This window comes from Anguilla anguilla, chromosome 6, assembly GCF_013347855.1.
Source record: "Anguilla anguilla isolate fAngAng1 chromosome 6, fAngAng1.pri, whole genome shotgun sequence".
Classification (NCBI taxonomy): domain Eukaryota; kingdom Metazoa; phylum Chordata; class Actinopteri; order Anguilliformes; family Anguillidae; genus Anguilla; species Anguilla anguilla.
The window spans coordinates 59,293,353-59,305,470 of NC_049206.1; the positions used below are offsets into that span (position 1 = coordinate 59,293,353).

General features: G+C 48.0%; 1 protein-coding gene across 9 annotated transcripts in view; it reads right to left on the minus strand.

Moving 5' to 3' along the window:
• dnmt3ab (DNA (cytosine-5-)-methyltransferase 3 alpha b) overlaps positions 1-12,118 on the minus strand; it is a 149,791-nt gene that overhangs the window by 53,012 nt on the left and 84,661 nt on the right. For 6 of the 9 annotated variants that reach the window (XM_035422091.1, XM_035422092.1, XM_035422088.1 and 3 more), the window contains one exon: positions 7,962-8,111. The exons of 1 other annotated variant lie outside the window; for it this stretch is intronic. In XM_035422091.1, coding sequence (XP_035277982.1) covers positions 7,962-8,111 — 150 coding nt within the window. The remainder of the gene's footprint in view (positions 1-7,961; positions 8,112-12,118) is intronic. 2 more of the 9 variants (XM_035422089.1, XM_035422086.1) reach the window with 1 other exon arrangement.

The window sequence follows — 12,118 nt, forward strand, 5'->3', positions numbered from 1 at the left end:
TGGGAGTGCAGGTTTCAGAAAACTAGAATAAGATTCTTTAGAAAAAGACCAGACTCTCATGTCCCCTACCGGGGACATAAATGAACTGGCAGATTTTAGGATTTAATTTGCCTTCCCTGTGAGCTTGCCGTAGAGAATTTGAATAACAAAAAACTCACAAAAAAGAGAGTTGGCAGCACAGGTTTACTGCCGAACGTCTGAGTTCACCCAGCGTCTGTTTTCTGAACGGCTTTTCCGAATTTAAGTGGGGGGGAAGTAAAAAAAAAAAACAGTCATTTCAAAACTCCAAGCGGAAAAAAAAAATGTCTAAAAAAAGGACTTCGCCCTCTAGCCTGGTTCCTCTCAGGCGTGGCGGACGCGGTTTCTGAAACGCATCTCGGTCTCTCTCGCTCTCGCACCGGCAGCCAGCGGTCGCCACGGCGACTGTCACTTTCAGCCACACGCTGCAGTGCATTGTGGGACGCGTCGCCTCCGTCAAATCCGAAAAGCTCAGTTTGGAACGAAACCTGTCTAATTACATTACAGGCGTTTAGCAGACGCTCTTATCCAGAGCGCCTTACACAACCTCTACACAGCATTTACACTGCATCCATTTACACAGCTGGATAATACACTGAAGCAATGCAGGTTAGGCACCTTGCTCAAGGGTACAGTGGTAGAGACCTACATCGGGAATCGAACCTGCAACCTTTATATTACAAGACCAGCTCCTTACCCATTACGCTACACTACACGGTCTATGACAGGGCGCCATTACCTATACTGTTACTATAGTAACTGTTCCGGCACCTTCTGTGGCCTTCAGCTGCCCGTGATAAACGCCACCACTGCGATCACATGACCCCTCCCTGGGCTTAGAGGGGCAGGTACAGTAGTTTTTAGGAGGGGGGCCTCTCAAAAGAAACCTGTCACATCAGACTGGCTGTTTTGGGGAGAGGACTGTTGGTGGGGGGGGGGGTGGGGGGTGGTGTTGGGTTGAGTGATGACCCCACTGGTTACAAAAGGTGCCAATCCCTGGATGTCGCCCATCACCCGCACAGTAAAAAAGTTCAGTGTTAAATCAACTCCTGCAGTGTACATACGGTCCCCATTGGACTCACATGCACTCTGTTAAGAGTTGAATTAACACTGGGAATTGTACTGTGTGTTCCCACAGTGTTAAGTATTTCCATTTCGAAGGGCACACACACACACACACACATACACACGCACACGCACACACACGCGCACACACACACACACACCCATACACACATACACACACACACACACACACTCACGACACACACACACACACACTCACATACACATGCGCACACACATGCACGCACGCATGCACACACCAAACACACACACACACACACACAAACACACACACACACACACACTCACACTCACACACACACACACACACACACACACACACACACACACTCAGAGAGATCACAGCTCGCTCCGCTCGGCTGTAAGCACCGACAGCTGGCCGAAATTCTACTGTGTGAAAGTTCAAAAAAAAAAAAAAAAAGAAAGAAAAAAGAAAAATGAAGTAACAAAATAAATGAAAATCTGTTCCTCATTTGTCTCTGTTCCCCGAGTCCCTCTCAGCCCGAGGACAGGATGGCCGAGGTGCTGCTTCAATATTAAAGCCATTAGCCAAAATTAGCCCCACACACCTAACGGGTCCAGCAGACACTTCCTGGGCTAGTTTTTTTTGGGGGGCGGAGCCTCCACATCTCAAGCTCCAATTAGAGCTCCCTTCATCTGGGTGCCGGGTTGCCACGGCGACCTTTCCTCCAATCAGACGCAAACACTCGGGTTTGGCCGGGGGAAAGTTAATGGAAAGGCCGCATCTAAAAAAGAGCCGGGATTTTAAAAGCACCCCGGCCAATCAAAACTCAGCGCTGCGTGGAATTCTGCCCGACGACAACCGAAACTACAAACCGGCAAACTGCCGCAAGCACTACCCCCCCACCACAGTACACGGTTACGTTCCACATCACGGCTATAAATGTTGTAATTTAGAGAGAAATGTTTTTATGTTTTGTTTTTTCTTTTTCTTTAAGTACAATGGCTGCCATATGCTTTTTGGCGCCAGACCAGAGACCATTTTAATTCGGTAGTGGTAGTGGAGAGGGAGGGGTTCAAGAGTCTTCTCATTTTTTAATTTCACTGGAACGGCATTTAAATTTACTGCAGGCAACCGCAGTAAGACGTGAACACTGTTTTTTGTTATATGTCAGGATGTAACACAACACATCAGTATCAGGAATAATAATAAAATGGGGAAATGACAGTTGGAGTACATTGGTAACAACCAATAAACAGCAACCAGTAACAACAACGCTGGTGGTGATTGGTGGATATTTTCCAGCTATACTTCCTGGTTACATGCAGGTGTTAGCAGTTAGTATTGTCACCGTTGCCAGGTGAACTCAGTGACCGGTGCAGGGCTTTTCTGTTTTCCACCAATAAAGTGACATCACTTCCTGTCTTTTTCCCCGACTCTGTCGTAACCTGGCTGGATGTCAGTGCATCTGCTCTGTAGATGGGTACTGTAGTTTTTTTTTTTTTCCAGCCAAAGAGGCCAGCCGAGAACTGTAAGGGAAGCCATTCTCTCTCTCGCTCTCTCTGTCTCTCCCTCCCTCCCTCCCTCCCTCCACCCCCCCCCCCCCTCCCTCTCCCTCTCCCCCTCTCCCCTTGTCAACCATTTTGATTCTCCGCAGATATCTCGGAAACTGTGCCAATAATTAGAGCCCTAATGGATTCCAGGCCAGAAAATGCTCTGTGATGTTGGAAAGGGGTGAGGCACATGCTACTATATCATAGCGTACGGAGCCGTATGCAACCGCTCCAGTGTGCCCGCAAATATATATTACATTACATTAAATTGATTTAGCAGACATTCTTATCCCCGAGTGACTTACAATGTAGGGAAAATATGTGACTTCACCTTATATAGATGAGGACCACTTTCTGCCTTTTATGAATACAACCCCAGAACTGGCACCCTTACACACTATTAGAGGAAGACACACATGCACGCACACGCACGCACACATACACACTCACATGCGTGCACACTCTCACACACACACACACACACACACGCACACATATGCACACACACACGCACACACATACACACGCACACACACGCACACACATACACACACACACACACACACAGTTCCAGTATGGCTGTCATGTCAAGGCTGGGATTCAAACAACATTCATCCTAAACTTCGACCAAAAAACTAAAAAGAAGAGTTATTTTCCTATCAGTTCAGCCATCATAAAAACTAAACCACTTGCCAAAATGAGCTGAAGAAAAATGACTAAGGTTGATTGAGCACAGGCCAAAGAATGAGGCCCAGGAGTAATATGTCACAAAATGTTCCTTCAGGTGAGACAATGAGCAGTAAACGGCATTCCAGGTGGGTTCCACAGGTAATCCGTCATCTCTACCTGCAGCTCCACTTCGCCCTGGTACTTAACCCCTTAAGCTGTGAGGTCACAAACACGTGATTAGAAGGCTCTTAACTGAACATTCTAATGCTGATGTAACAATCAACTCCTGTGGTGACTAAAAGCAGCGGAGTTCTAGAACACTGACTAAGAACTTCCAAGAAAAAAAACGTGTTCCAGAACTCTGTTGCTTTCAGTCACCAGCCGTGATTGTGACATCAGCATCGGAACGTTCAGGGAACAGATCTGAGGAGTAATAATTCTGAGCGTGGAGAGTGATTCCCGTACCGCCCGCGTTTGTTGACCTGCACCCCCAACACGTTCCTTCACATGCTGTCTGAAAACGTCACACTTTCAGCCACAGCGATAGCCCGATAAAAGAAAATAAAAAGGTTAAAAAAAACATAAATTAAATGAAATGATTAATCAGAAGGAGGGGGGCATGTGTGAGTGAGTTTTCTCTGGGCCTGATCTTATCTTTCCCACCCAGCCCCATCTGCTGTGAGCTGGCTGGCGGAAATGGTGCCTCAACCGCCTCTCTCTCTCTCTCTCTCTCTCTCTCTCTCTCTCTCTCTCTCTCTCGAAAGAGCTGCGGGCGAGCTGAAAACCGCTTCTCAATCACGTTTCAGCTCGGCCCCTCGACACACACGTCCGGGTGTCATGTTTCAGTGGCGGAAAAGTCAGAGAGGGTGAACCAAAAAAAATAAAAATAAAAAATCCCCAAAAGGCCTGCTTCGACCTCCTAAATCCTCAAGTGTCACTCAAATATATAAAGGGCGCAGCAGTCCCACTTAAAGGGGCGGCCGAATTTGAAAAAAAAAAAAAAAAAAAAAAAAAAAAAGATTTTGAGAAGATTTTCAAACACTAACCCGAACATTCCAACACTTCACACACATTATTTCACACCTGCCGACCCCTATTCATATTCGTATTCATATTCAACTGTGCGCCCCATCCCAGACACCCCAAAATCTATGATCTCACAGATACAGTACCACCGAAAATCTGCTGGAGGCAAAAGACCCCTCTGCCGGGTTAAATGGTCTTGGACAGAGAATGCTCAGAATGCAGGATTTCCATCACGCAACCGACAGGCTTCTGACAGCACATAGAGGCTTCTCCTAAACTTTAAACACAAACGCAATCACTCTTAGTGACAATGTGCACCTGCTCGTTTTACTGCAGTTTGGCATAAGGTGAATGTGTTCATTTTTTCCAATTGCCAGGTGAGGTGTTATACTTCCCACACAACTTTATCGGCAATTACAAATGGAGTCTGATAAAATTATATGATGTAATGGCATGTCTTTATACGAATTATAGACATAAACATAATGACTAGACTATCGGTTTCCAACATTACACCCACAGTGATGATCTGCTGGTATTTGTTTAACGCATTAATCTTGGCACACGTCTTTGTGCGCAAACACAGTTTGCTTAGCGGGCAATAAAAACACTGCTCTCCGAAGACCTCAAAGCGAATCGCCTGAAGCAAAACTAAACACATTTTGCATCGGTTGGTTTATTTAACCACTCAAAAAAAACCAAAAAAATCACATCTTCATACTGGCTGATTCACTCCGTAAATCTATCATTCGATCCACGCTATATTACAAATCACACAAAGAGAAAGACCTCCCAATCAACTCAGCCGTGAATAAAAAAATAAAACAACATGACATTTGTAGTCAGGTTACAATAAAATGATCTTGTACCTGTGTAATTACATGCTTAAGCTTTATGTAGGGATTGTGTTAGTACATGTGTTTGGTTGTGCTTGTACAGCACAGTGTGTGTGCGTGCGTGTGTGTGTGTGCAGGTGCGTGTGCGTGTGTGTGTGTGCGCGTGTGTGTGTGTGTGCGTGTGTGTGTGTGTGTATGTGTGCACACACGCGTGTGTTTGTTTGCCAGGGGGAGGATAAAGGTACATAACCAGTCATAACCCAGAGGGACCATAATACAAGGCGGCGTTATGACATCATTATGACGGTGTCACATGGGCAGGCATTTCAGACGCACCTGTTGCACGTCCATACGGTGCGGTGTCAGCACTGCCAGCGCTCTATGACCAAGATTTCCGTTCACGGACAAACCGTGTTTAAATCACAGCGGAGAGCAAACTCGCAGACTGGGAGTCGGCTCACAATGACCTTCGCTTCCGTCCAGGTTCGGGATCGAAGGCCGACTGCACACCCAAATAAGACCTGACCCCGCTCCCCCTGACAGGCTGCGGGTACGAGGAAGGCAAGCGTGTCTCCTACAGTCATGTTATCGGGACAGGATTCATTTAAACAACCTATTCACCCCGCTTCAGAGCGTCTGAAAATGAGTTCCTCTTTTTTTTTTTTTTTTTTTTTTTTTTACTGAAACTGTTTTCGTTTGCCTGGTTACCACAGGGCAAGAAGGCGCATACGCAGGCCTGCATTCGCAAAAGCTCCTGATTGGTCAGACCGAACGGGGTACTTCTGAAGAGCAGCCAAGATTCCATGACCCAAGGGTAAAGCTGAGTGAAGCTGTTGTGATGTTCAAAAGTTTCAGTCAGCGCCAGAATAAGACCGGAATTTGCATATTACAGCACAAGCTGATTACAGCGTGTTTTTGAGCAACTGTGTGGAGGCACCGGGGGTGGTGTTGTGCGTTCGCTGTCGAGAGGAAAAACTGAAAATTGAGTGGAGAAGGCTGTGGGTAAGTAGTGCGAAATACAAGATGCGAGTGAAATAGTTTTTTTTTTTTTTTTTTTAAGTTTTTGTTCTTCTGAATCTTGTGAACGTCTTCTCTGGACTCTTGTTGCTTAAGACAGTTTGAATGGAGATTTTCTTTCAATAAAGTAGATTTAATAAAAATAAATATCGATCTATCCGGTTATCCTTCTATCTGTCATCTATCCATTTGCCCGTGTATCCATCCATCTTTCAGTACCTGCGGTCACTGTGCGGCTCAGGGCTGTGGCCTAGGGGCCTGTTCTGGGGCATCAGACATACTGTACAGACCAGTAATCAACCATAAACCTGATTATGCGCGTATTGATTTTACACGCTAAACCTGACTGTCATGGCGGGTTTGGCTGGGGGGACGAAGAGGTTGGACCGGCCAAAAATCATCCACAGATTGTGCGTTTGTCAGGTTCAGGCTTGAGTGCATACGCGCGCACGTCTGTAATGTCCCTAAGGAACAGGGGCTCTTCAGGAGAATGGTTCCTTCCAGGTCACTATCCTCAAACACTCCTGAGGTTTAGCTATGTGTACTCAGCACTAAAAAAAGCCTTTCTTTTCTTCAGGTGACTGGCAGACAGTTTTTTTTTTTTCAGGATATGAGCCTCATCCCTCACTTCTACTGACAAGCTTAAACTTCCAGCACAGTAATGACTGAGAGCAATGAATTTTAATGATGTTTATAAATTTTATAAATAAAAAAAGGAGACTTGTGTGTGTGTGTTAACTCAGATTCTAGGGCAAAGCGTAGAGCTTTTCCCTCGCGTTCATACACACACACACATACGCACCCGAGCTGAAATCCCATCTGTTCCCTCTCGAGCCTCGGAAAAACTTAAACGAAGCGGAATCCGTTCCCCCTGAAATTTCCATCTACCTCGGCCCTGTGCAGCCATCGTATGTGATATTTAAGCTGCCAACGTTTTACTGCGCTGACTTACTTTTTTTTTTTTTTTGCCCATTGCACGACTCATTAGCGAGGTCTAGAGCAAAGATGACATCACACTGTATAAGGTACACGAGCTTCCGCGGCGGGGTTTCCGGAGAGACGCGCAGGGGCTGTTATTGCTGGCTCCCCCCCCCACACCGTTGAGTCATCGCGCGGAAATGGCGGATACGACACGGCCATAGATCACCATCTTTCCACGCGGCTGCTAACAACAAAGCTTTGGCGAGGGAACACACGTCCCCCCGTCCCGTCACCCGCTCCACAGTAACCAGCCGCTAATCGCCCGCCGCCGTCTCCCACCCGTTGAAGAAATCATCAAGGAAAAAAAATAAACACAATTAACAAAGAAGGGTTTGTGGCAGCAAAAAAAAAAAAAAAAAAAAGTCAATGAAATAAACGTGGCAAAAGACAGACCGTCCAACGACGAGGCAAGAAAGGCTAGTTCGTGGACTAAATGAATAAATGGTACCTTCATGAGATATTAACCGATCCATCAAATACACTTGGCTTTGCGCGAGGGCTGCTTTTAGCCTAGCGCTTCCCTAGCCCAACCCTGCTTGCTCGGCGGCCGCTGACCGCTAATCGCCCATACAACAAGAGCCACTCGCTAACCCGACAACTGCTAGCGCCAGTTGCTAACCGATAGCCACCAGCGGCTAATTGCTAACCGTTAGCCGCTAAGTGCTAATCGTTGACTGCTAACTGCTAACCGTTAACCGTTAGCTGTTAAGCGCTAATCGTTGACCGCTAGCCGCTAAGCGCTACTCGCTGACCGTTAGCCGCTATGCTCCCTGTCTCTGCGGTGCCGCGCCCAGTGCTGAGCCAGGTACTCACCTCCATCTTCCACTTGGCCAACCACTCATCCCGCTTCCGCTTGCTAATGTAATAAGGGTCGCCGGCCTGGAAGGTAACTCTCGGCATGGGCCTCTGACGCAAGCTGATCTCCCAGCCTACTCCCCCGCGCTGCCGGGCTCTGTCTCCCTGCTCAAAGGGGGGAGAGAGAAGACGGGAAAACAGAAGGGATTACACCGCTGAATTTCAGCAAGTTTTTTTTTTTTTTTTTTTGATAAATTTTTTTTTTTTCGTTTATTTATTTTTTTTCCCCTCCCATTCACACCCCCCACCCCCTCTCAAAATGGCGGAAGCCGGAGGCGGAGGGCTGTTAGGATTGGTGGGTGGGGGGGGGGTGTACGGGGGGGGGGGGGGTCTGTAAAGCGCTGGGCGGGACAGCGTCTCTTTACGAGGCGGTCCCCAAAAGATAGCGGTGATGCGCCTGCGGGACGACGGCGGGGCGATGGCGGTCCGAATCCGGCCTTAGAGCCTAACAACCCTGACTACCTCTCTCAGCTGGCGCGGTCCCCACGGCGAGAACCGCACGAACGTAAGCCTCAACGTCTTCCGCAAAAAGAAAAGAAAACAACCAAGTGTATTTGATATTTCTAATTCATATACCATTGGGTACCATTTATGGAACTTTTTGGCAACGCGGAGGCAGAACTGGGCCCCTCCTCCATCTTACACAAAAACGTCTCTGTCTCTACTGCCGGTCCATGAGTATCTGAGTCTTCTGATGTCCAGACCTGTGGAGTTAAGCTTATTTCAGTCAAGTGGAGTGAGGAAAGAATCTGTTGTGTGTGTGTGTGTGTGTGAGCGTGTATGCATCTGTATGTGTTAGTGAATGCATGCATGTGTGCGTGAGTGTGTGTGTGTGTGTGTGTGTTTGCGTGTGTGTGTGAGCATGTATGCATCTGTATGTGTTAGTGAATGTATGCATGCATGTGTTTGTGTGTGTGTGTGTGTGTGTGTGTGCGTGTCTGTATGTGTGAGTGTGTGTCTGTATGTGTGCGTGTGTGTGTGTGTGTCTGTATGTGTGATTGTGTGTGTGTGAGTGTGTGTGTGTGTGTGTGTGCGTGTGTGTGCGTGAGTGTGTGTGTGTGTGTGTGTGTGTGTGTGTGTGTCTGTATTTGTGAGTGTGTGTGTGTGTGTGTCTGTATGTGTGCGTGTGCGTGTGTGCCTGTATGTGTGAGTGTGTGTGTGTGAGGGTGTGTGTGTGTGTGTGTGCGTGTGTGTGTGTGTGTGTGCATGTTTAAACTCCTGCTGCAGTTCAAAGTCAGTACTGAGCCCCTTCAGCAGTTAAACTCATGTTCTCTTGATTCTGCATGATTGCTGTTACACCTCTAAGAGGATCTCAGTAATTTATTTACTTATTTTACAGCCACTGGAGATGGGGCGTTCTACACTTAGAGAAAGAGGGTGCGTGTGTTCATAAAGAGTGAGCCCTTTCTGTGGGTGTCTCAGTTAGTGAAGCACTAACTCAGTGGTCGGTTTGAAGTTAGGGGAGGGGGGCAGACCCCCCCTCCCCTCTCCTACCTGAGCGATCTCCAGCCTCCTCCACACCGGCCCCTCCCCAACCACACACCAAACATCCCCCGCCCCCGCCCCCCCCCGCCCCCCCCCCCACGGGCGAATTAACCTGAGAACTCAAAGGTGAAAAAACTGCGCTATGTAAACCAAGTAGCGACATTCAGGAGCTCCTGGCTAATCATTAGCTAATCGGTTACGGAACGGCGGGTGGAGGCGGGGGAATAAAGAGAGCCCCCCCCACCCCCCCCCCACTCCCCACCCCCCCGGGGCTTTCCTGGGCCCTGGTGGGGTCATGGGGTCACACGGCGGAGAGGATTACACCCCGAGAGATAGCGTAGCTGGCGGGGTCAAGGCTAATACGGGCTTTAAAGGGTCAAACCGGGGGCACGGCAAAACCGCTTGAAATGGCTGCCGCTGTCCTTTGAACCGCTCGGCTCAAAACAGCCCCCCTCCCCAGCAGCTGGAACAGGGTTCGGCGGGGGGGGGGGGACTAGACACCTCCCTCGGACACAGACAGTGTCAACTGTGGCCGGTTACTCCATAGCATGATGTGCAGTTGGTAGGTTGGATCGCCAATGGTAGGGTTCCATGTGCACTGCCATCAATCGCCCCCTGCTGGTAGATCAGGCACCTGCAGACTGCAGTCAAAGCCGCGTACGAATGGTCTTCCTCTGACTCCGCCCTACGTGACTGTCTCCCACTCCGAAACGCTAATCTAAGATAACCTAAAATAATCTAAAATAACCAAACAAAAAAGCAAACACAGCCACAGCCCTGGAGAGGCATTTACTCCCTACGGGCCACCCAGCTCCAGACGGAATTTAAGGTCACAGTCGTCCTTTTTTTTTTATTATTTAAAAAAAAAGAAGAACCTTTTTAACGAATAACTAAGCTCGTTCAGGCCGCACCTCCCCCACTGGGAGCCTGAACGCCACACAAAGGGGACGTTGTTCAGTAATCGGGGTTATCACGCCGCGGTGTTCCATTAACCCGCCGCCACCCCGCCCCCCCCCCCCCCCCCGCTCCGTCAGTCGCGAATCTACGGGAGGCAAGATGGCCGACGCGGTCGACCGGCTCCCCAATAAAACCAGGATCTAGTTTAACATTAACTGGAGCCCACAGACACGGCCGCTCCCCTGAGAAATTCCATCGGGTAACTGGCACTTAAGAGTTTAAAGTTTTAAATGGACAATAAACACACATATATAACCATGCGCATGGACATCCAAATTCTGGGTCTGTCGGGTCAGATTTGTTGAACAGTTTGACGTCTCTGCAAGGACACTAATGAAATGGTTTGGGTTTACCATTTTTATTCATACCGCAATAAAAATGACAAACCGAACAGTGCAAGCACTAATTGTGGTCAGTGCTTAAAATAAAAAACGAAAACACTACTCTTCTATTAAAATGAAAACGAGCAAGTACAGCCAGCGTATGACACAACAGAAGTCCATCCTGACCCAGTGCCTGACAATTTTGGCCAACATTCAGGGCAGCAATCTGGAACGTGATTCAAAAGGAAACCGGTTACAGGAAAAAAACAAATAATCCAAATTACATCACCAAACTGCAGCTCAGATTCCATCAAACCAACCTGTTTTTAAGCAGTTTTCACCCTTGAGCAATCAACTTTACAGCATTACAACTATTCCTTGACACTGAGACAGTTTCACATTCATTTCTGCAACTAAAACACTTGTACCAACATGTCACAGCAAAAACAACAGCAACAGAGTGAAGAGCTTAAATCAGTGGGAGAAACGCAAACGCGTCCAGACTGACCAGTAAGCCTCAAATATGGGTGGGGCTCAAACGGCATCACAGGGTGAAAGGACAGGCTGAGTGACAGCGGAGGGCAAGTGGGAAACGGGCGTGGCCGCTCAGACAAACTCCAACAGCAGCAAACTGCATACGCGACGGTTGCCATGGCAACGGCGCATTAGCGCGCTAACGCTAAGAGGCGCTCGCGCGTCACCGAGGCCCAAACCTGGTACCGCGGGACCCCATAAACACACGCACAGCCAAACATTAATGCAGGGTTTTGTTTGGGATTGTTTTTTATAATTAAAATCCAAAATAAATAAAAAGAAAGAGCAGAAACAAATGGAGAACAAACGGAGAGTCAGCCAAAGCAGGCCGCCATTGGCCAGAAAGGAAGTCATGTGATCACAGCCTAGGCCAACGGATTGGCTCAAAAATGAACACCTCTCCACAGGACTTGGCAATCAGCCTATCACAGAGCCCACAGATCCGCTTTCACACGAGAAGAAGAAGCCAGGGGGACTCCCACGTACCTCATCTCTTCCAAAAACGCAAAAAAAGACAAACAGACATGAAGAAGCGCTGGACATGAAACACAGAACCATGAAACAGAAAACCCCGCAGTGACAAGCCAAGCCCGCAGAGAACATGTGAGCAGCGATAATTCATCTTCCAGCTTTCAGAGCGACAAGCGCGGAGCAATTCTGGAACTAACGAACGAGAGAAACTGGTCCCTACGCTCAATCAATCGATCGATCGATCGGTTTATAAAAATCTATCAGCACGGCAAATCAACTGATCAAACAGTCTATCACATTAGCATAATCTAGCACTTCACATAAAGGAACTGACAGAGAGGTCTG